Consider the following 23,751-nt stretch of genomic DNA (forward strand, 5'->3'; position numbering starts at 1 on the left):
AAAATTTTCTTTCTTAAATTAATGTTTTGTATCTATATATTTATTAAGAAAAAGAAATTTTAAAAAATAATGTACACAAATATATTTTTTACACCTCAAAATACGTGTAAAAGTCAAAAGCATCGGAACGGATTTAGTGATTAAATATTTACCTCCGATTTTTTACGCATTGTTTTCAACATTTTTTAAATTTAATATTATAATAATAATAAGAACACAAATAGAAATTATCGTTGCTATTCTCTTTTAATATAGATCCTCATTTTTCAGAAAATAAATTAATTATTATATATTTAACAAATCTAGCTAGACGAATTACAACATTAACTAGTTAACCATTTAAACCCATTATAAAAAGTTTTCATTCTATTTTCACTCAAAGTCATTATTTCGTATGAATCGTTATTTGGATAGCGAGATATATTGGTATCTTGATTTAAGTATTAAAATTATAGAAGGAAAGTTCTAATGGGTGGCTCCGCGATTTTTTATGGAGACCGCTATTTTTCGGAGACCACATATGTTCTGCAATCAAAACATATTTTGTAAAATATGTTCTACAAATATCATTTATTCATTAAATTTGTTGAATATCATCTATGTTTAGTAGGTAGATAATGTATATTCTGCAAACTAAACATATTTCATAGAACAAAACATTTTGTAATGTTCCACATACAAAACTCATATGATATTTAAGATTTTAAATGAAATAATGATTCGTAAAACATGATTTGCAAAACTATACGTATTGCAATGTTTTTATGAAATATTTTACTTGCAGAACATAGGTGGTCTTCGGATCTCCAAATAAAATGTGGTCTCCATTGAACTTAAAATTATAGTGGTTAAGTGTACATATATTGGAAAATCTGAAAATGCAAGGAGAGCCTATGAACAAATCATAATCCATCTGTATTCAACTCCTTGAACACTAGCCTTTGCCCGTAATTTAATGTGTATAAAAAAATATACTTCTGATTATTATATTTTGAAAATTAATCCCTACGAAAAAAATCAAAAAAATATTAAGCAAAAATATTTTTTTATGCACTTTAAATTACGTGCAAAAAATCAAAGGATATGTATAATGAGACGGCGAGAGTAGGTATTAAAAAGAATTTTAGACCATACAGACTGTCAAAAAACCAAAAGATGCATCAGACCCAGTTTCTACCAGCAAAAGTAAAGGGATAAGCAAACCAGTGTAACCAAAGCAATCATATATTAGAACCAACTGTAGTATTCAGCCAATCTTACATGTGATGTTGAGTAAACAGTATCAGTTCCTCCAGGCTGAGAGATCAATTAGACCATACATCTGTACATATTTACAAATGGCAAAAAACCGCATAACATACGAGTCGCTGGCCCTTATGTTATTTCAGCCTACATTCTCTCGACTGTTGCAGTGATAAGTTTAAAACTTGGACAAGAAACTCCAAGACGGCATGAGTGAGAATTTACCTTTTCCTTGCACATTTTTGGTAAGCAACCTCTGTAAATACTAAGTATACTCTCTGCTGTCATATTATTTCACTCCTTGAGTTGAATTTCTTCCCTGTAAGGTGAATCGGGAAAGCAGTCCACTCAGGAGAATCACTACTCTGATGGAGAGTATAAAAGGAACTCTCAACTTGCTTTATATGATATATATAACTGTTACAACCAGTATTTACAAACACTTCACAAATTTTGTATCCGGATTCTTTACCATGACCAGTTTGATTTTTGTGTATCTCCGTCCATGACGTGCACCTCTAGAGCATCAAGTCGTTTCATCGAACTCCATCATCTACAGAAGACAATCAGAGACAATTATGTTTAGAAGCTAATGATGATTAATATAATTGTTTGCAAGGATGCGGTATTGGCATACAATGCTTGTGCGTGCACATATCTTAATTGTCTGTCAATAACTAAAACTAATTAATAGACCTATATATTTAATTAAATTCTATGTCCCATGATGGTACATTTACAAGGCAGCATCATCCAGGTCGATCTTAAGCTCCTGCAAGTTTCATTTATTCTGGAATATGTTTTCAGTTTGAGTGTCATCAAGAGGTCTGTGAGCAGTTTCAAAACGTAATTTTCCAGCTCTGGCAGGCAATGTTCAAAATATAATTTTGCAGCTCTGGCATTAAATAGGTGAAATCTTGCATACTGCTGCTATTTATCTGCATGCTTCCTAAGATAACCTTCAGTTTTCCAACAGTTGAATTGCAAGTAGAATCTAACCGACCCTTATACTGTCACTTTAAGTAAATGAATATATGAATAGGGAGAATAAATGCATCACCCCTAGAAAGACAGATACAAACAATATGCAAGATATGTCAGGATATCGGTGGCCTAAGAAAAAATTAAACAAACTATATATGCAATAAAAAGATGTAACATGCAAATTATTCAACAATCACTTAAAGTTTATATAGCCTAACAGATGAAGTAATACCGCGCCACAAACAGGACAGCTATCACTTCTCTCCATCCATTCATATATGCAACCAAGGTGATAATGGTGAGAGCACTTAGTAATTATCTTCGGATTTTCAATAGAGTATTCTGCAAACAAACAAACAAAAAAAAAGATTAAAAGAATACAACATTCATTAAATTGCCATTCTAAAGTGCTGGAACAGATCAACTATAATGCACAGAATGTTATTGGACTCGAATGAATACAAGAAGCATCAAAATAATTGCTTAAAATCGCTGGATAACTTGCTTAAAAGTTAAATCGCTGCATGTACAACTTTTCATTAATCCTATTACTTTCTACTTAAAACAGTAATAAGGGCATGAATACTTTTGACTTTCTCAAAAGCGACAACGAAGTTGCAAATTTTATAGACAACTAGCGTATCAGTATCTGTATACACTTAGAAATCAACTACATCAACTAAATACTTCTCGAACTTGAATTAATCTTTACTGCTAGCCCTTAATTATCATGAACGAAAGAAGTTTAATTGTGACAATCTAGCAATATTCCAATGTTCAAGTTTCAAACTTTCAACACAATAAAGTAACATTCAAATAAACATTAAAGCTTTCACTTTACAACCCTTGATTGAGAATTTTAATATAGAAAAATGACAACTTATGACTGTAGCAGTAAGGAGTACAGCTTATGTTGTATATAAAGAATTTTAATAGACTTAGTGGCATATGTACAATCAATATGGACATTTGGAGTGCTTGCCCAGAACAGATTGATACAGTATAAAAAGGTACGAACTATCTAAATATATGACATAGAATAAGATCAGATAAAATATATAAGAAGTGCAGCATACCACTAATAACGAAAAAATGTGTTCAAAATTTTAGCTATCCGTATTGGTCCCAAAATTCTATAAGAGATAGTGTAAACTGCAATCACAAAGATGCTTACATATCCTATTTGACATAAAATTTGCATTTTGCAATATACCTTCAAGACAAGTTGGGCAAACATCTTCATCTTCTGAAGAAGTGTAGATATGTGCAACTCCAGACATTCTTCCCATTGATAACCTCACGGCAGACTTGGAATCATATTCTTTTGATTCCTCCTCACTTGTTGACTCGTTCCATTTGTTAGCAGCAACCAAAGGTTCTGAATCTGCATCACTGTCACTTATTCTAAGTGGATTACATTCCTCCTGTGAGTGACTTGTGCCTTTCTCCCTTCTTGAGACCAGTCCATCTTGCTGCAAGCGGAAGTACCTAGTGTCCGCATCATAAGGCAATGGCCTAGGAGGAGACCGGTACATGTCAGATAAAGAATTTTCAGATGTTGTCGAACTGAAAGAGCCTGTTCCCTGAGTGACTGAAGAATTTGTTTGTTCCTCCCCTCTCTGAAATATAGACACATACTACACAATAGAAAGAAAAATAACCCAATTTCTTAAGAAGAAAACTACTATCAGAAGTTTTTACTACAATGTACAATAAGTAAAGCCTAGTAAGTTTATTTCTCCCAGTATGGCATACATATTACACGAATCAGTAGAAACCGATAATTCAATACTGCGTTGTTTACAAAAAAAAGAAAGTATGCTCACCAACGAACTAAAATTGATACAAGCTTCATTTATTAATTATAGATAATGGACTGAAGACAAGAATAGTTCCACATTAAGGAGCCCCAGGCCCTATAAGATTGGAAGTGATGGCTGAATACCTACACTGTTGAAGGGAGGAGAGAGGGAGGGGGAATATCTTGCTTTGCTTAAAATCTGTAACTATCTTTACTAACTGGTATAGCAGAGGAGTTTTAAAAAGGCTGTAAAGAATAATAAATTACTAGAAGCAGTATTTATGCAATCATTAGATTTTTTGAAAACCATTGTGATTTGCAACTAAGATATATCTTCCTCTAACTCTGAGAACGGCATAACCCTCCACAATGTATGTTCCTAAAGAAGGCTAAATATATAAGTTTGCTTATACAATTCACTCCCGCTTAGGCTATAAAAACAACTTGGCAGGTTTAACAATATCTAATTATATTACGTTCAATTAGTGCAAAAACATTTCCGACTACAATCCGAAAATTTGAAATTGCAGTGTTAGTTATGCATAAGTTTCGTGTATGACTTGGCAAATATAAAATATTTGTGTATCGGAAAGTCGAAACCATTTGTTTCTTTATTTACCACAAAAAACAAAACAAAAAAACAATACTCATAGAGTCGTGTGGTACTACAATTCACATGAGATTGCACAGAGTAATGAACAAATCTAGTTTCATTAAGTTCTTAGCTGGGACAAAGTAAGGAGGGTGTTAATGTGTAGCAATAAGCAAAAATAAAGAGCTATAAATTTAAAACATACCATGTGGATGCAACCCTGCACAAAGAAACGAAGACATAAGCAGTTCCTATAAACTGAACTGTTTATATCAGCATAATCTTCACACTCATCCCGTAGACAGCAACAAACAGCGCCCATGGTGTTAATTCTATCAGTTTTGTATATTATTTGGGATTTAAATTGTGTCTGTAACTAACCAAGAAATCCAAAATGCTGGAGCACTGTATCTTGAGAAAGTATGATTGCAGAATGTCGAACTTAATTATTGTAAAAACGAGAGAGGACTCTGGGCTCGCAGGGCTTATAGTGGCTCCACAAGCCAGCAGTCTCTCCTCTCTCTCTAACAAACTTAAGCCCAGACCCAAATTTAAGATTTACCTGAAAAGCATAATGAATTTATGCATTAAAAGCATGAATGATAAATGGTCAACTGCTGATCTTGCAAACATATTGCCCAAAACTACCATTGACTCATTCTTTTTTATCAAACTATTAAAACACACACCTTTGTCGGCCAAAACTACGTAAGAATCTAAGACAAAATCACACAACACTATGTGCAAATCATGATCAACTTAGCATAATATAAACAGCATATCCAAAAATTAATCAAATTTGAACGACCAAGATAGTAGATTACATAAAAAGATAGAATTTTTCTTCACATTTCCTCTTGAATCAGATAAAGAAGTGTTGAGTACAAGTGATTTCAACAGTATAAACAACCCAATAAAAGCTTCTTATTCAATATAAAACATACACAGGAAAGAACCAAGAAACCCCATTCAAGATAATCTATATAAACAATTAAAAATTGACCCGAATTTCAAAAGCACATATATATTCTAATTCTACCGACAATACACAATTCCACAATAAAACAAGAAAGCCCATGTCAGATTAAAACAGTGATCAGAAGCTTCTAAACAATAGTAAGACAGATTATAAGAACATGGTATATACGCACAGACAAATATCAAATATATATAGACGCGTATAGCATTTGAGAAGAGAACAAAAGTACCTTCAGAGCTGAAGGGAGAGAGAGAAGAGAGAAAATTTGAAGAGGGGTTGTGTTGAAATTGCAAGAAAAGGAGAAGCTCCAGAATCTCTCTCGGAGTCTCGGGTGGGTGTTGGATATCTCGGCGAGAAAAGCTAATGAAAACGCGCAAATAAAGCAGGTGTGAGTGTGTGATTAGTCTATTTGGTTTGGTGGTGGGTGAAAAAGAATTATCAAATACTCCCTTATTAATTACTACCTTAATAATGGCTTAATTCCATCATTAACGTTTCATTAAAATAGTTCTTTTTAGAAAACCTTTTATTAACTCTTTTAGACTTTGTGGAGTTGTTGAATGTAGCAAAATTGTCTGAGGACTTGGGGCACATCACTCAGGTTTTTAATATTAAGTGCTTGTTTGGTATTATCGGGAAGTAATTTCCTATATTAACATGGTTTCTTTAATATTTGACGCTTTGATTTTGGGTTCGTTTTTTTTTACAAATTTTATGCACGTATTTTTAAGTGATTTGAATGAGTAATTAAAAGTATTATTTTTTAATTTTTTTAATAAAAATATATATTCAAAATTTTAGTTCACAAAAAATATTCAATTAAAAATAATATTTTTTACTATCCGATCAACTCAAATAAAGATGTGTGTCAATCAAAACGTCAAATAAAAAAAACTGAAAGAGTATTTCTTATTTTCTTTTAATATCATGGAAGTAATACAAAACTTGGTTGACATTATATTTCCCGCATATTGTTTGTTTAACTTTTTACTTTCGAGATAATATATCTTAATAATTGTGATATCCGTTTAGTACCTTGTACTTCTTGTTTTCACTTGATATTAGGGAAGTTGCGCAAAACTTGGTTGACATGTATATTCTCGCGTATTGTTTATTTGTATTTTTAACTTCCTAGATAATAGTATATTTTAATAGTTATAATGTCTATTATTATCATTAAATGACAAATATTATTATTTGATAAAAACAATAATCCTACATAATTTATACATCATTCATAAGCAAACCTCTCCTGATTATTCAGTGTCCAAAACCCATTCGTTCATCAGCACTGCTGCAATTTGTTTATATATGCAGTGGCGGATGACTATGAAGTTAAGGGGGGTCAATTTTTTTGTAAAAAAATTAAAAGGGGTCACAAAAAAATTAAGGGGGATCAATTTCAATTTTACAACCTAAAAATATGTATAATATTAACAAACAAAAAATTTAAGGGGGGTCAGTTGCCCCCTCTTACCCCTTCTAAGATCCGCCTCTGTATACATGTAGCAGTGCACTATTTGTGTGTGCACGTTCATCGTTAAAGACCCGATCAAAATCCCACCGTTATCATTTGAGATGTGATTTCAATTAGGTTTTTCTTAATCAAAACATCATATATTGAGTTTTATATCGTACATACATTAATTTTAAAAATGGGACAGCATCATTTCAATTTTCAGCTAATTCATATTCAAAATGCTCTTTATGTTTTGTTAAAAGTTTTATATCGATGTTTGCTCGTAAACATGCTTCTATTTCCTCTAATGAGACGAATCTAGTTGATTCTTTTATGTGAGAGCCATTTTCACGTAATCCAATCTAGCATGCCACGAAACAACAGACATGATATTAATATCTTATGCAAAAAATAATTCAATCTCAACTTGTGATTTTTAAAAGAGCCCTACCATTTTAATATACTGAGTACCCTTTCTCAAAACGTCAAGTCTAGATGATTAAGGAATAGATAAATGAATTATCGCTCTACCGGCAAAAAAGAATCCAAATGAGCCAGGTTTTGGACATAATTTAAAAAGAAATTGTGATGGGTCAAACTAGTAGCGGACTACAGTACTTGCTAATTTAGAACATCTCCAATAAACTCTTTATTTGAGCTCTTAAATTGAAAAATAAAAAATCATCCCAAATTTTGAACTCCAAGAGACTCCTAGATGCTCTTTAAAAACTTAAGAGTCTCTTCTATCTCCTCAATTGTAGGAGCCACTAGATAGCTCTTAACTAATACTCCCTCCATTCCAAAATAATAGTCACTTTGACTTTGTGCACGTATTTTGAGGTGCAAAAAAAACATATCTCTACATGTTATTTTTGAAATTTTCTTTTTCTGAATAAAAATAGAGATGTTAAACTTTTATTCAGAAAAAGAAAATTTCAAAAAGAATGTGTAGAAGTATGTTTTTTTTACACCTCAAAATACGTGCACAAAGTCAAAGCGACTATTATTTTGGAATGGAGGGAGTATTTTATTATAAGTTTGTTCTACTTACTCTCTTTCTTTCCACTTAATAAGCTCTTTATTTGAGCTCTTAAATTGAAAAATAAAGAGTCATCCCAAATTTTGAGCTGCAAGAGACTCTTAGAGGCTCTTTAAAAACTTAAGAGTCTCTTCTCTCTCCTCAATTGTAGGAGCCACTAGATAGCTCTTAACTAATATTTTATTATAAGTTTGTTCTACTTACTCTCTTTCTTTCCACTTTCTTTTGTCTTTTTATGAGTTCAATGTACTTTTAATAATATAAAAATAAATAAAAAGTGGATATAAAGAACATTGTGGGTGTTTGGCGGGGCTTTTAAGCCCCGCTTCTAGACTTTTAAGTTAGAAGCACTTATTCGTACCGTTTGTGTAAAAAGTCGAGAAGCACTTGTAAAAAGCTACGATTCCTAGCTTTTGTTTCATGACTTCTACTTTTTTCCCAAACACTTTAATCACTTATAAATCTTAACTAACTTCTACTTAACTTTTTTATTTTAAGCAAGAAGCACTTATTTTAAGCTCACCCAAACGGGTCCATTGTTGGAGTACATGTATACGAAATTGCTAAGAGCTAATAAATTATATTATATTTAAAAGTAATTTTAAGAGTCTATTGGAGATGCTCTCTTAGAAAAGTTCGCGAAATGTTCGGTGAGTCAACGTCATCACGGACTCATGGTTTATGAAGCTAAATGGTAAACTGATATGTCAATGAAAACTTAGTCTCGGTGACCATATAATTGTGTATAATATATATTACTGTAGGATCTTTCGGTGACTATATAATTGTTTATGGTGTATATATTGACATAAGATCTGATATATCTCGTTTCAAAAAAATCTGATATATCTGAAAATTTTATTCATTCCTCGGTGAAAATCAAGTTAATCCTTTGCTCATTGCAATACAGCTCAAATAAAATCAAGACAATTATATATCAGGTTGTTAGATTTATTGTTATTTATGCTACCATATACTCTCTCGGGGAGTCCGTCCCTGAGTTGTATATGCAGACGGCTCGACATGTATTTTAATACTCTAACTTATTTTGGAATTTTTTTTTTTGAACAAAAAGTTAAATATTAAATTCATAGTCAGAAAAAAAAAATCTTAAATCCAATATTGCTGGTGGGAATTTTAATTTGAGCCGAAATCGACAGGAAAGCACACAACTGAAATCCGATATTGCTGGTGGGAATTTCTCTTGAAACCTGTGGCCACTACAACTCTATAAGCTTCTCGTGAACCAAAAAGGGGCCCAAAGTGTGCCTCTCAATACAAATTCATTCAACTTCTTGTTTGTTTTTATACGGGATAGTTCACATTATGTAGTTAGCCTTTGCATGATTGACATTACCATGAAAAGGATGTGGAGGATCAGTGAGCACCCAGTTCTCTATCTCTTTATGCTCTTCAACTTAGATAACCCTTCACTACAAACTTTATATATACTTCATTCTACATGCACTAAACAAACTGCTTCATAGTCATGAGAGTTCTTACAATGTCTTGGCTTCTGGCTCTGACACTCTTTTGTTTAGCATGTACAACAAACGCAGGAGCTCCTAGGAAAACTCAGCATCCATCTGCAACTATTGTTGGCACTGTCTACTGTGACTCTTGCTCACAAAATCACTTCTCCAACACTAATCACTTCATCTCAGGTTTATTAACTTCTAACATCTTTTTATCTCAAGTAAACATAACCTTAGCAAGTATCTAACTCTTTTGGCTTTTCAGGGGCACTGGTTGCTGTAGAATGTGATGGCACAGACTCGAGCCCGAAAATCCGAAAAGAGGTGAAAACAAACAAGCACGGGAAATTTAGAGTAAATTTACCATCCCGGGTGGCCAAACATGTCAAGAACATCAAGAAATGCTCCGTGAACTTGGTTCGGAGCAATGATGCCAACTGCGCGGTGGCATCGACAGCAACAGCTTCTTCAATTCATCTCAAATCAATTAAAGCCAGAACCCACATTTTCTCAGCTGGTTTTTTAGCTTTCAAACCCCTGACGCAGCCAAGCATATGCAATCAAAAACCACAAATTTCAAATAGGCCACCTACGAAGCCACCAAAACGAGCAGCTCATAAAAAAACCAGAAAGGGCCTGGTAAACCAAAAAATGTTTTCTTTATTTCCACCTCTGATTCCAAACCCCTTTCAGCCACCACCAGCAATACTTCCTCCCATCATCCCTTCGCCACCGCCTTCAATATTTCCTCCTTTCTTCCCATCACCTCCGCCTTCAATATTTCCTCCTGTTTTTCCGACCCCTCCACAGCCACCACCTTCAATATTTCCTCCATTTTTCCCTGCACCACCAGTAGCACCTCCTCCATCAATATTTCCTCCACTCTTCCCTCCAATACCGGGATTTAGTCCTCCGGTGGTGATGCCACCACCGCCACCGCCACCAGTCTTCCCATTTCTTCCACCAGGATTCCCCGGAGTGCCGCCAGTGGCAAGGTCAAGTCATTCAGAAGAGACAAAACATCCTTAATTAAATGAAAGTCACATGCATCTTACTTGTACATTATAGTAATAAGTATCGGCTTGTCTGTTTAAAAGTTTGTGGTCATTTGAATTTTGAACAATGTCATTGTTGCATTTCGCAGCATTATATGTTGGTTATGTTGGAAAAATATGAAGTTCCTGGCTTTAAGCAAACATATCAATACTATATGACCTTGTTAGTTCACAAATTTTGTAATGGAAAATGTTTGATGCATAAAATTGGGTACTGAATTTTTCATAAGATGACATGTGCCAAGTTTTGATTGAAACGAGTTCTTGTATATGCATTAATAATGCCAATGATAATACCACCTCACTTCTCAGGTTATTTTATGTAAAATTTTGTATTCAATTTTGTGCATGTAAAACTGCTCATTTGTAATATCAAATGTTTTGTCAGTGTGTACGATGCACTTGACCAGTTGACAGTGCTGCACACAAGGTTGGCTTAGACTCCATGACAAAACATAAGCTGTCAGTGAGATTGATTTTGGGTCTTAATTTCCATAGACTTGATGGCCAAATCCCAGTTCATGCATACTGACGCCCATAGTGATAATTTGTCATCTCCGAGTCTGAGCTCTGAATCTAGTATTTCAAGGTATTAGTAAGAAGAGGATTTAATCGAAACATATATTATCTCAACACTTTCACTCACGATGACATGCAAAATCACATTTGTGTGTACCAAAAAGTAAATGTATCATGTAATGAGCTACATATCCACAAAATAGTAAAAATCTGGTATTCACATAGTTTAACTACCATTCTCTGGTATTTATTTGGAATTTCTATGAATCTTGTGGGCAGTACAACTCTATAAGCTTCTCGTGAACCAAACGGGTCCAGTTTGTGTTTCTCTGGACAAATCCAATCGCTTTCCTCTTTGGTTTTTATGGAACTGACAAGCTTTACATTCACATTATGTAGCAACTTTGCCGTTGGACTAGTAGTGCCTTTGCATGATTTACATTATTGATCACCCAACTTCCCTATCTCTGTGTGCTACCCTTCTCTGCAGATTTTATATATACTTCACATTTGGTATGCATCAAACCACATAGTCATCAGAGTTTTTACAATGTCTTGGCTTTTGGCTCTGGTACTTTTTTGTTTAGCTCTTCATTCGAATGCTAAAGCTATTACGAAAACACAGCTTCGTTCTGCAACTGTTGTTGGCACCGTCTATTGTCACACTTGCCTACAAAATGATTTCTCCGCGTTGAACCACTTCATTTCAGGTTTATATCTCTAATTTTTAATATCAATTTCTTTAACATCTGAATATCCGATATGCATCTAATTGCATTTGTGTTTTAGGGGCATTGGTGGCGGTAGAATGTGATGGTACCAAACCAAGCTCAAGATTCCGGAAAGAAGTGAAAACCAACAAGCATGGACAATTCAAAGTAAATTTACCATTCCCAGTTACCAAACATGTCAAGAACATCAAGAAATGCTCTGTGAACTTGGTCAGGAGCAATAATGCCAACTGTGCAGTGGCATCGACAGCAACAACATCTTCATTTCATCTCAAATCAATAAAAGCAAGAACCCACATTTTCTCAGCTGGTTTTCTCACATTCAAACCCCTGACACAACCAAACATCTGTAACCAAAAACCAAAAATTAACAGAAACTCGAAGGATTCTGTTGATAATGATCCTTCAACATTTCCTCCTCCACTTCGCGATCCCCCTGATTCGTCAATTATACCTCCCATAGACAATCCAGGCCAATTTACGCCGCTTCCAATACTCCCAAGGCTCCCTCCTCTACCAGAATTGCCAAACCTTCCACCTATACTCCCACCAAAACAAGCAACTCTTAGTAAAACCAGCAGTGACTTGATAAACGAAAAACCATTTTTTCTTTTTCCACCTATATTTCCAAACCCCTTTGCGCCACCTTTAGTTCCAAACCCTTTGCAGCCACCACCAGCAATAGTTCCTCCAGTGATCCCTTCACCACCGCCTTCAGTGCTTCCTCCTGTTCTTCCAACGCCACCACAACCACCGCCTTCAATATTCCCTCCAGTAATTCCTTCACCTCCAACCGGTTTCCCACCTGTACCAGGATTGAGTCCTCCAGTTGTACCACCTCCGCCACCGCCAATCATCCCAATTCTTCCACCAGGATTCCCTGGAGTACCTCCTGCAAGAACTTCAACTTCAAGTCATTCAAAAGAGTCAAAACACCCTTGACTAAGAAAGTCACATGTTCCAAGTACATTATGCAGGAAAATAAGTACTGGTTCTTCTCTGTAAGTTTCTTATGATAAGCCATGGTAATTATTACATGTCATTGCAATAAACTTAGTTAAGTTTGTCCGAGGGCAATTTAATGCTTCATTCCTGATTCTACACTTTAAGAGTATACAGTATCAGTACTGAGTATTTTCAATGAATCTTAATGATTAATTTATCTAGTAACTTGTAATATCATAGGAGTAACTTTTTTTGATAGCAGAGTTTGTAATATCTTGACTTGGACTTGTTTGAATGCACTCCTTTCCCTATAAAACATAACCAAGCTCATAAGATAACTCTCACTTCTCTAGACTAGTTCATTAAGTTAACATCTGAGAACTCACTAATACTTACTCTTCTATGTCCCAAGCAATTCCACTTCACATAGGTTCAGATCTTACTTCACCGCTCCTCTATTATCATTAGCCGACAATGCACACCAGTCCAACAGAAAAACCCGAGAAAGATTCCCTACTCTTATCTTTATGACCACTTCTGGAAGATCAGATTTGTCATACAATGGTTGCAAACAAATCAAATTGTTCCTTAATATCAGCAGCAATGGAAGAAAGAAAGGTTAGAGTATATATCTATGTGAAGTGGCTTTGTAAACAAACTTCCCGGCCTCTTGTCTTACATTTTTTCAGCAGAGCATCACCATGCATGGTGCACTCTCGATACTATCTGTTTCTGTGATCATATTTTACCCAACATCCAGCACACTATTCAAATTTATATTTATATCTGGGAGATGGGTGGTCACTGGCTTTAGACTTAAGTGTAAGTTAAAATGTTATACTGAATCTGGTGATAACAGAAGTTTCTACCTTTTGTTCACCGAAGGCTATGATGTGATTAAAGAAGTGGATTCATGAGATGAAGATGCAAACAAAGGGCTGACAGAGCACCTACAATTCCTTCAGGACCTCTTGATACCACTTAGGTTTTGTTTTCTTATCAACTTTACTTTAAAGACACAAGTGTTATGTGACTGGTAAGTTTGATCATGTCAAAACTATGCACTAATGTTGTGTTTGGTTGGGGTGAATGATTCCGGAAGGAATGGAATGAAAAATGAACTATATTATGGACATTTGTTAAGAAATCTCATTCCTTCTTCCATTCCATTCCTTATTTCATATGCTAGATATCACATCTTCAATTTGAGATGGAATGCTCCATTCTCTTCTATTCTCAATTTCTTCACAAATCTTATCATAACAATTTTGCACTCCCTCAAATTTTTTCCAAAACTTTCATCCTACCTCTACCTCTATTAGTTTCAAATATTTTTACTCATTTAATTTCATTCCATTCCATTCTCCCCAACCAAACACAATATAAGACTTTCACCTTCAAAATGGCTATTGCTCATTCAATTTCCTCTACTGTTTTAGTTGGCTATGACCACCACTTTAGAACTCGAAAATCCCATTATAAAACTGTCAAATGGTGGGAAAATTTCCATGCATCTCTTTTTCTTTTGTGCACCAATCTATTCAGAAGTGTTCCACGAGTCCTAACTCCTAGTTGAAATGAACAATGTAGTATGCAGCTAGCAATGCACTAATGAAGCAATGTTGCACTGCTACAACCTGAGCTAGTTGATTTTGACATGCAACTTAAGGTGCATTGGTATGTTAAGTTCCAGAAGTTTATTTTTTAAATAAAAAAGTTAAGTTGAAATTTTTATTTATGAAATCAAAATATGGAGCTACGCAGTCAAGAGATCCTAAACTACGTGCTCAAAGTCAATGATATCATCTAATTTGGAGTGAAGAGAATATATAATTATTATTTTTGTGGGTGATCATCCTTTCATAATTATGGTCAGAATATATGATTCTCGTAAAACATTTGAAGGGTCCTAAAAGATTGATCAATTGATAACAACAATAAGAAAAGAGACATCTCAATTAATCTATATTTGCGAAACTTGTGATTGATCGCTAAAATATTTCTTACAAATAGATAATAATTTTTATAAAAGATTTTAAGATTTCAAGCGAATTCACCAATTAATAATCACAATAAAAAGACAGATGTTTGAGTTACGTACATTTACCATAGTTGTGATTGATGATCTCTAAAAAATATCTCGTACCATAAAAATCACAAATAAAAAAACAGACGTTTGTTTAAGTTACCTACATTTATCATAGTTGTGATCTCGCTAAAAAAACATCTCGTACCATTGTACCAATACCTCTGGTATAAATGTATTGGTTCGTAACCTAACTAGTTGTCCCCTTGCGATCAGTCTTCTTAGGCTCCAAGCCTTTCCTATAACACTTTTTGGACCCTCAGTGACCCAATTATAAATCTTGATGGACTACTCGAGTGAATCCGAGACGAGTACGTGGATTTTGAGGCCCAACGATATAGGTATGAGTCACCGCAGTACAGCTGGGTAGATGTGGTATAGCCGGAAGAAATAAAAGGGGTGACAACTGTGAATATAAATGCAGCATAGCCTAAAGTTCGATCTTCAACCATAATCTTGGATTTCATATAAATGTTGAATCCAATAGAGACCATGTGAAATTAATAACAAAAAAGTCATTCTCAGAATCCACCCATCTCAACATGCTCTCTGATTCATGCCCATTTCAGCATTTTACAATCATGGGGTCATAGATTTTTCTACTAGCTTCATTTCACCATAACATTCATTAAACACTGCATTGAAAATAAGTGTTATTTATAGGTAGAGTGGGAGGCTGTTTTACTTATATGTCTCGAGACAAACTGTGGTGATAAGATGTCCACCATTTTATCGAGTTTCTACATTTTAGCTCCATCAATTTTTAATTTTAATATCAATTTTTTAACCGGATAATTTGTTCCATTCGGTTCGATTTTTATTTTTTTTTTGCGAAGTATTCAGTTCGATTTTATAATCAGTTTAAGACAATGGATTGAGTACACATGTCAATTACGTCACTCTTATGTCTTTTTTTTAATGGGTTTTGTCACAAATTTTAGGTGGTGTTTGACCACCGCTATTAAGCCGACTTCTGAACTTATAAGTTAGAAGCACTTATTTCGCGCTGTTTGTGTAATAAGTCAAGAAGCACTTATAAAAAGCTGAAAATGCTAGCTTTTGTTTCATGACTTCTGCTTATTTTCCAAACACTTTAATCACTTATAAGTCTTAACTTGCTTCTAACTTCTATTTCACGTTTTTACTTTAAACAAAAAAAAACACTTATTTTAAGCTCTTAGTTTGTTCCGGTGCCGTAACGTTGTTAATAGATGAAGTGGATGAGATGAGATGGCATTTATATTTTGAATAATGATGTGCAGTTGATTAAGGGCAAGGGTAGTCCACTCATTTGAAAGCGGAACACTGATATAGAATTTCTTGTTGCTCCACTAAAATTCCAAGTCGATAAATCCTGCCTAGACTCTTTCTTGTGTGCTCATTTATTCATTTTCTAGAATTGCCGCAGGGATTAACGATTTATTTTTCTCGACATTTTATTGTTAGAAAAGGAGAATTAAACTACCGACCGTTAAATTTTCGAAGTGAAGTCGAAATCCATCGCTAACAGAATGAGATTATAATAATGCATGTAATGAAGAAGTATGTGGTGGGAGTATATAGGTACAAAATGGAGTGCCAGTTATGCATGACATGAAATCAATCACGGGAAAATTGTCATGTTTGTAAATTCCAAACAGGCGACATTGTACGAACACTGTCACCCTTTTTAATTTTAGACTGACCAGTCGATCAGCTTCCATGAGAATACCCTCCCATTAATAGCAACTTTTATAGGTAAGAAGATCAATAATACAGTACACAAAATAAAGCTATACTAGATGGAGAAAAAGTTACTCTACTACTATTAACGTATCAAAATTACTTCATCAACTATCGGGCACGGTAAATTAGGCCATGAGCCGGGGTAAATATTTAAAGTTTGACTTTTCAAATTTTCAAGGATGAAATGATGTTGTTGTTTTTTTAAAGTAAAATTAATTCATTCGTCCTTCACTTGACACCATTTATGTTTAAGTTTCTAAATTAAAATCTTCAACTTTTTTGATATCTGAACTCTTCAAAAATTGGATTTAAGTTTCTACGTCAAAATTTGACTAACAGTCGTTGGTCAACACAGACATGAAAATTGAAAAAATATAAGAGAAAAATCATACAAAATGAAAAATAAAAATCCACGAATTGAAATAAAAATTTGATATTTTTATCTACAAGTATACAAATATTAACTATTTTTTTCTTTTATTTACTCAATTTCCACATACCGACAACTATCAGTTAAATTTTGACGGAAGAATTTGAATCGGATTCTTTAAAAATTTAAGTATCAAAAAATTAGATTTTTTCAACTCAATGACCTAAATCATATATCATTTATAGTTGAGGGTTTAAACTATCATTATTCTTTTTCAAAAGTAAATTGACTTATATATCTGCAAGTTAATGAGATTGTTTGGCTAATTTTATATTTCAAAAACAATGACTTATCTGGAGAACATAAAATTTTAAATTTTTTCGAAATAAATATTTTTTTATCAAATAGTGAATACGAAACATTTTTTTTTAACATACTTGGAAATTTTATAAGAAGATATATTGTTTAAACCCAGTGTTCTAAAAATCCATGATTTATCCGATCCTCTACAAGGTCGGTCACCGATTCGATTTTTGAAATTCGATTAATCCTTATATATTGTTCTCACTCCAAATATATATGATAAAATATTAAAATTGAATACTATATTACTTTAAATATGAACAATTAGAGAATTTGCAATATAATAAATATATTTGTTATTAAATAATAATATAATAATAACTAAATATTAAAAATAATATTTTAATATTAAAATACAACCGATTTTCACAATTTTTTATAAATATTTTTTAAATTTTTACATGATCGATATGAACGAGGGCTTATCAGTTATAAACTTATAATCGGCCAAACACCACCCAAAAACGTAGGCAGCCAGGGTGATCGATCTCTCGATCTCTGTCACAAGCAGTAGTTCTCACTCAAAATAATACTAAGTTATAAAATTATTCTTTTACAATATTAAAAACTTAGAAATATATAATGGAGCCGTTTGGATGAGTTTAAAATAAGTGTTTCTTGCTTAAAATAAATTAGTGGAGTAGAAATTAGAAGCAGTATAAGACTTATAAGTGATTAAAGTGTTTGGGAAATAAGTAAAAACCCTGAAACAAAAGTTAGCATTCCTAGTTTTTTACAAGTGCTTCTTAACTTATTACACAAACGGTACGAATAAGTGCTCGTAACTTATAATCGAGAAGCTGGACTTATAAGTCCGAAACAAACACCCGCAATATATAATAATATATATACTTATTGATCAATTTGAATAAGTAAAACTAAAATAAAGTTATTTATTTTAAGATACATGTAATACTTAGTTTAACACAAAATAATAAATCATGTTTGATTTCATTTATTTATTCATTTTTATATAAGTACGCATGCCCTCTTTTACAACTAATAATCTATGTTCTAAAGTCGTGATTAATCAATGATTAGTCTGGCTTTCGTAACCCGTCGAACTAAATAAATCTCTGATTATGTACTGATCAATCTTATTAATCTCCAATCAATTTCATTAATTACTGAGTAATTCTTGTTCGGCGACTTTCACCTATTAACGGAATCATGTTTTTCATAACACCGTTAATAGTCTAATATTATTGTGAAACGTTCTGGTCTAATTGTGTTGAAGTAGTTTAATTATTACTCTGTGAGCTTAAAATCGGGGTTGTTTTGTTGTGTGAAGGTGGTTAACAGAGAGTTGTTGTTTACCTACTCCAATTTCTCCCATTCACAAAATTTTAATGTATCATTAACTTTCGTATTAGCTTTTAGCATAAAGAAAATATTGATATTAATACTCTCTTTTTTTGAAAAACAAAAGATATTGATACTCTCTTAATAACACGATAAGATTTTCGACAAAAGAAATTGTTATCTTAATTGCTATACTTTCAATCTTTTATTATCTCAATCCTCCTAATTTGATTGATTGCAAATCATGAAAATAAGATGGCAAATAATTTTTTTGTCATTATAATATGTTGTCATTAATCAAGAGGGAAATATGGAAAGTTTACAAAAGTAAAATAATATACATGTATATTACAAATGTGGAAAGATGCTCACAAACACAAATAATATTGTTACCATAATAATGGACCACTTAAATATCGAAAACAATTTATGAATTACCAAAAATAATACAATCATTTCCATCACTCAAATAACTTTTAACAAAAAGAAAAAGACAATAACACTCTACATTATATATGGCAACATACTCTCAACTAATCACACAAAACTAACCCAATATGTTAACACTCATAACCATATCAAGTACTAAAAATTGATAGCCCAACTGTTTTTCTCCCATAAACATGTAAAAATAATAACTTATTTCATAAATAAATAACTAAAATTTAAAATATAGTGATGAGTGAAAACAACAGAGGTGGTTACAATCATTCAGGGATAAATCATAGCCACTGTAAAATACGCACCACCTCTCTATCTATATATAACTATACAAATGTTGTGTGTATATGTGTGACACCGACGCCGTAACTAACGGTAAAAGATTAACCTTAACTATTCTGCTTCCTTAACAATCAAGCCCACCCTCACTCTCTCTTTAATGCCCATCTTTGTGTCTTTTGCACTTGTGCTACCACTTTTTTCCGGCGAATTTGGCCGGAATCTGATCGGATAAGTGAATAAAACTGCAAATCTTGGAGAGGGTCGATTTGTTTTGTTGCATTTGAGGGGTTAAAATCTGCATTGTAAGTGGGTGTTCTTGAAATTTAGGGAGGCATGTTTTAGTTGGCTGTAAAATTAATATGGTTTTGTTGGGTTTCGTGTTTAGTTGTTTAAGTTTGTAGATTCGTTTTGTTTTTTGTTGTGTGATTAAATTATATGATGGGGTGATATTATATTGATGGTTTTGTACTTTTCTTGTTATGTATGGTTTGTTTATAGGTGCCTTCTTGTGCAATTTATTGGGGTTTTGATGCTTGTAGATGTGATGGTATCAAACAATGTGTAAATTAGGGGATGAGAAGATGGTGGAAAGAGAGGAAATGTGGAAGGCGGGGATGAAAAATGTGGGAGTTGATAAGATTGGGAGACCGAATTTGGTGGTTTCTCGCGCTCCGATGATGCTGTGGATTGTGAGGGGAGTGACAACAGTGTTGATTTGGACTTTTGTTATAAGATTATTGATTATGGGGGAGATTATGGGGCCTAAATTGTTGAAGAGTTGGCCTTCTTGTTTTACTCCAACTACATTGTATACTAATGAGGTTAAATTATCGAGTGTCGCTGTTCTTCCCAAAGATTTTCATCCTCCCAAGAGTGAGTATTGTAGTATGCTTGTTTGTAGTATGCTTGTTTTGCTTGCGCTTTATATTGGTTTTTACAATGTCGATATAGGATGATGTATTTTGAAAATACGTGTTTTATGGTTTTTATGTCATTCTTTATATGTTATAATGTGAAGTCATTGAAATTCTGAGATTAACCGAAGTCTTTGAAATTTGCTTCAGATATCTAGTTTGAAAACATAGACAATTTCTTCTCGTTGGTGATGCTTAATATCAGTTGTTTGGATTAATTTAATAATTTTGTTTCTGGTGCCTATAGTGATAATTTTGTTTTTGGTGCCTATAGTGATAATTCTTTGTCTTGCTGCTAGAAGATATATTGATGGTGTATTTTTAATTTATTTGTATATCTGAGCTGCCTAGATACTGGTTTCAGGGATTTACAAGAACAATGGCTATCTCTTGGTTTCTTGCAATGGAGGACTCAATCAGATGCGAGGAGCAGTGAGTTGCTATCTGCTCTTATATTGTCTTCAAATTTGCTTGTGGAATCTGGTTTCATATTATACATTCTTATGCAGATTTGCGATATGGTTGCTATTGCAAGATATTTAAATGTCACGCTAATTGTCCCAGAACTGGATAAAACTTCATTTTGGGCAGATCCAAGGTTATTTACTTGTTTTTATGTCCTTAGAAGATAATTCTCCTTTTTAATGTATCAAGTTCATATTTATAAGTATTTAATTTCAACATGGCAGTGAGTTCAAGGACATATTTGATGTGGACCATTTCATCACATCCTTAAGAGATGAAGTTCGTATTTTGAAAGAGCTTCCGCCTCGACTAAAAAGAAGAGTTAAGCTTGGACTGTTCCACTCATTGCCGCCTGTTAGTTGGTCTGACATTTCCTACTATCATGATCAGGTAGGTAGCTATTGCTTCAACTTAATTTATTTTTCTCAATCTCTAAAGTCATACAAATTTAACTAAGCTTCTGTTTTATATTTCTGTACCCAGATACTGCCCCTTCTTCAAAAGTATAAAGTTGTGCATTTAAATAGAACAGATGCTCGACTTGCTAATAATGGGCTACCAGTGGAGATTCAGAAGTTGCGGTGCAGAGTTAATTTTAGTGGTCTGAGATTTACTTCCCAAATAGAGGAACTGGGTAGAAAGGTTGTCACCATCTTGAGGCAAAATGGCCCTTTTGTAGTCCTCCATCTAAGATACGAGATGGATATGTTAGCATTCTCTGGCTGCAGCCACGGCTGCAACGTTGAAGAGGTGGAAGAGCTAACAAGAATGAGGTACAAATAGTCTGGTACTTGACATTTTTAAAAGCGTTTACAACTACGTCGACAATTATATTTTTAGAAGCTCGTATTTCTTAGTTACATGGTTGAAATTTGTATATTTAGGTATGCCTACCCCTGGTGGAAGGAAAAAGTTATAAATTCAGACTTTAAAAGGAAAGAAGGTTTGTGTCCTCTGACACCTGAAGAAACTGCTCTAATTTTAACTGCATTGGGTATCAACCATGATGTTCAAATTTATATTGCTGCTGGAGAAATTTATGGTGGAAGTCGTAGAATGGAAAGCTTGGCAGCCGCATATCCCAATCTGGTTTGTATTTTAGGAGATGCATGACTTTTTCTTTTCCCTTTAATCTAAACATTATCTTCTCCATATAATCTAAAAAACATATATATATGTTTTGAGTAGGTTAGAAAGGAAAAGCTGCTACAACCTTCAGAATTGATGTATTTCCAGAACCACTCATCCCAAATGGCTGCATTAGACTATCTTGTCTCCTTGGAGAGTGACATATTTGTGCCTACATATGACGGAAACATGGCCAAAGTTGTTGAAGGACATCGTAGGTACTTATATACTAATCAAATAAAATAAAGATTTAAACTGATTTTTGTCACCAATTTCTGTCGCTCCTTAATCCCCTTTATCTGTTTGCTTTAACGATAAAAGCATTTATGTTACACATGAAATCGCTTTCATTTATATGGTAGCGACAGAGTGTATATGATGCAGGAGGATTCATTTAGTTCTTTTTCAAATCCAAGTCAGATACTAGACTAATTTATGGATATCGGTATATAATACTTTCCTAACACTGATTTTTCTTCTGATAATGACTAATAGGATGTTTTCGTGTTAAAAGTATATATTTCTACGTACATTTCATGTATATAGTGCACAGCCAGTATGTTCTTCACTTGTTCTACGTAACTTGATATGGATGGTGGCAAACAAATTGATATATGGGTCATAACCAGCAAACACTCTATATAGTTTATATTTTAAGACTTTACCATTAAAAATTTTATTTTGTGTTAAAAGCATAGTCTGACTAACTACTTCTCCGATGATATATTAAATTCTCAGATATCTAGGATTCAAGAAGACCATTGCACTGGATAGAAAGCTTTTAATTGATTTGATTGATCAATATCATAGTGGATCGTTAAGCTGGGATGAATTCTCTTCAATAGTCAAGGAATCTCATGCAGATCGAATGGGGACTGCAAGAAGGCGCTTAGTCTTGCCAGATAAACCCAAGGAAGAAGATTATTTCTATGCCAATCCGCATGAGTGTTTACAGCCTTTGGTTGAACCACTGGGACTCGCATGATTCTCACCTGTGCCAGTCTAGTGGTTAGTTTTGGTCATATACTGCTTGTGTATACTATGTACATCTGACAGCCATTGCTTGGGTCTTCTATACACATGTTTTACAAGTGGATTGCGCACACCTTCATCTGTTGAGTTAGGCTGGATGAGCAATTTGAGGCCTGTGTCTGAGTTCTTTTGGAGCACACTGACGTAAATTCAAAGATGATTATTCGTAGGAATTCCTGATAATCAAATTATTGTACAGATAAAAGAAAACTGCATTGTTTCAAGGGGCGAAATATTTAGAAATTATGGATCTTGTGATCATTAGATCGAACTTTTTAAATTTTTGATAGCCTAATCAGATTATATATATATTATCACTTGAACTTGGAGGAGTCTTCCTGGATCAGAAAGGGACTAGTGGTATACTCTGCTTGGTACATCTTTACAACGTGTATTGACAATTTAAATGAAGTATGCACTCTATATTACTCAAACCTCAAATTGTGTTTATATCACTGTATTCTAATTGATATCACTGACACTGTGTTCCTCTAAGGTATTATACGTTCCAGGCACTTTTTCAATAAATTGTGCTTTTTCGACAAGATAAATTTCAGCAAGTTTAAACGTCTTATTGTTCTAAATGCATTAGTAATGTCATGCATCTTTCAAATAATACCAGACACATCCAAGTTTTCTTTTTTGTGATTTATTCAGCACAATTTTACTTGTAACCTGTCCAAAAATGATTAAAAATCTATAACAGTCTATTGATCTTTGGGAAGGTCCTATGTGCTAACTCGATCATCTTCCTAATTATACATTATTCCCCGTACAGTTAGTAATCTACTTCTTTTAGGGAAGTTAGTAACCTACTTTAGT

The 23,751-nt window shown here is 33.6% G+C and overlaps 4 protein-coding genes across 8 annotated transcripts; 3 read left to right on the forward strand and 1 right to left on the reverse strand.

Annotated features, from left to right (window-relative positions):
* Positions 1-1,208: 1,208 nt before the first annotated feature.
* LOC108196610 (E3 ubiquitin-protein ligase At3g02290) lies at positions 1,209-6,050 on the reverse strand. 4 transcript variants are annotated; one of them, XR_010285529.1, is made up of 6 exons: positions 5,828-5,965; positions 4,825-5,181; positions 3,440-3,845; positions 2,459-2,568; positions 1,715-1,795; positions 1,209-1,561 (listed from the first exon to the last, which is right to left on the reverse strand). XR_010285529.1 is itself a non-coding variant. In XM_017363963.2 (5 exons), exons 2-5 carry the CDS (start codon positions 4,939-4,941, stop codon positions 1,769-1,771), a joined length of 678 nt encoding a protein of 225 aa, XP_017219452.1. In that variant the 5' UTR covers positions 4,942-5,181; positions 5,828-6,050; the 3' UTR covers positions 1,209-1,768. The 4 variants fall into 4 exon arrangements, 2 of the variants coding, with proteins under 2 accessions (XP_017219452.1, XP_017219453.1); XR_001801822.2 differs by having other exon boundaries at positions 1,420-1,561; positions 3,440-3,863; XM_017363963.2 differs by having other exon boundaries at positions 1,209-1,795; positions 3,440-3,863; positions 5,828-6,050.
* A 3,385-nt stretch (positions 6,051-9,435) lies between these two features.
* LOC108193730 (leucine-rich repeat extensin-like protein 3) lies at positions 9,436-10,767 on the forward strand. Its single transcript, XM_017360533.2, has 2 exons — positions 9,436-9,760; positions 9,837-10,767. Exons 1-2 carry the CDS (start codon positions 9,586-9,588, stop codon positions 10,598-10,600), a joined length of 939 nt encoding a protein of 312 aa, XP_017216022.1. The 5' UTR covers positions 9,436-9,585; the 3' UTR covers positions 10,601-10,767.
* Positions 10,768-11,562: 795 nt separating this feature from the next.
* Positions 11,563-12,965, forward strand: LOC108193719 (36.4 kDa proline-rich protein). Its single transcript, XM_017360508.2, has 2 exons — positions 11,563-11,855; positions 11,935-12,965. The coding sequence occupies exons 1-2, from the start codon at positions 11,696-11,698 to the stop codon at positions 12,816-12,818; spliced, it is 1,044 nt and encodes a 347-aa protein (XP_017215997.1). The 5' UTR covers positions 11,563-11,695; the 3' UTR covers positions 12,819-12,965.
* A 6,426-nt stretch (positions 12,966-19,391) lies between these two features.
* Positions 19,392-23,254, forward strand: LOC108196403 (rhamnogalacturonan I rhamnosyltransferase 1). Of its 2 annotated transcripts, none has more exons than XM_017363672.2 (9): positions 19,392-19,692; positions 19,889-20,263; positions 20,669-20,736; positions 20,814-20,902; positions 20,994-21,159; positions 21,253-21,542; positions 21,654-21,858; positions 21,958-22,115; positions 22,636-23,254. In XM_017363672.2, the coding sequence occupies exons 2-9, from the start codon at positions 19,948-19,950 to the stop codon at positions 22,880-22,882; spliced, it is 1,539 nt and encodes a 512-aa protein (XP_017219161.1). In that variant the 5' UTR covers positions 19,392-19,692; positions 19,889-19,947; the 3' UTR covers positions 22,883-23,254. The 2 variants fall into 2 exon arrangements, with proteins under 2 accessions (XP_017219161.1, XP_063937412.1); XM_064081342.1 differs by having other exon boundaries at positions 19,553-19,692; positions 21,958-22,111; positions 22,636-22,778.
* The last annotated feature ends 497 nt before the right edge of the window (positions 23,255-23,751 follow it).

This window comes from Daucus carota, chromosome 7 (genome assembly GCF_001625215.2).
Source record: "Daucus carota subsp. sativus chromosome 7, DH1 v3.0, whole genome shotgun sequence".
Taxonomy (NCBI): Eukaryota; Viridiplantae; Streptophyta; class Magnoliopsida; order Apiales; family Apiaceae; genus Daucus; species Daucus carota.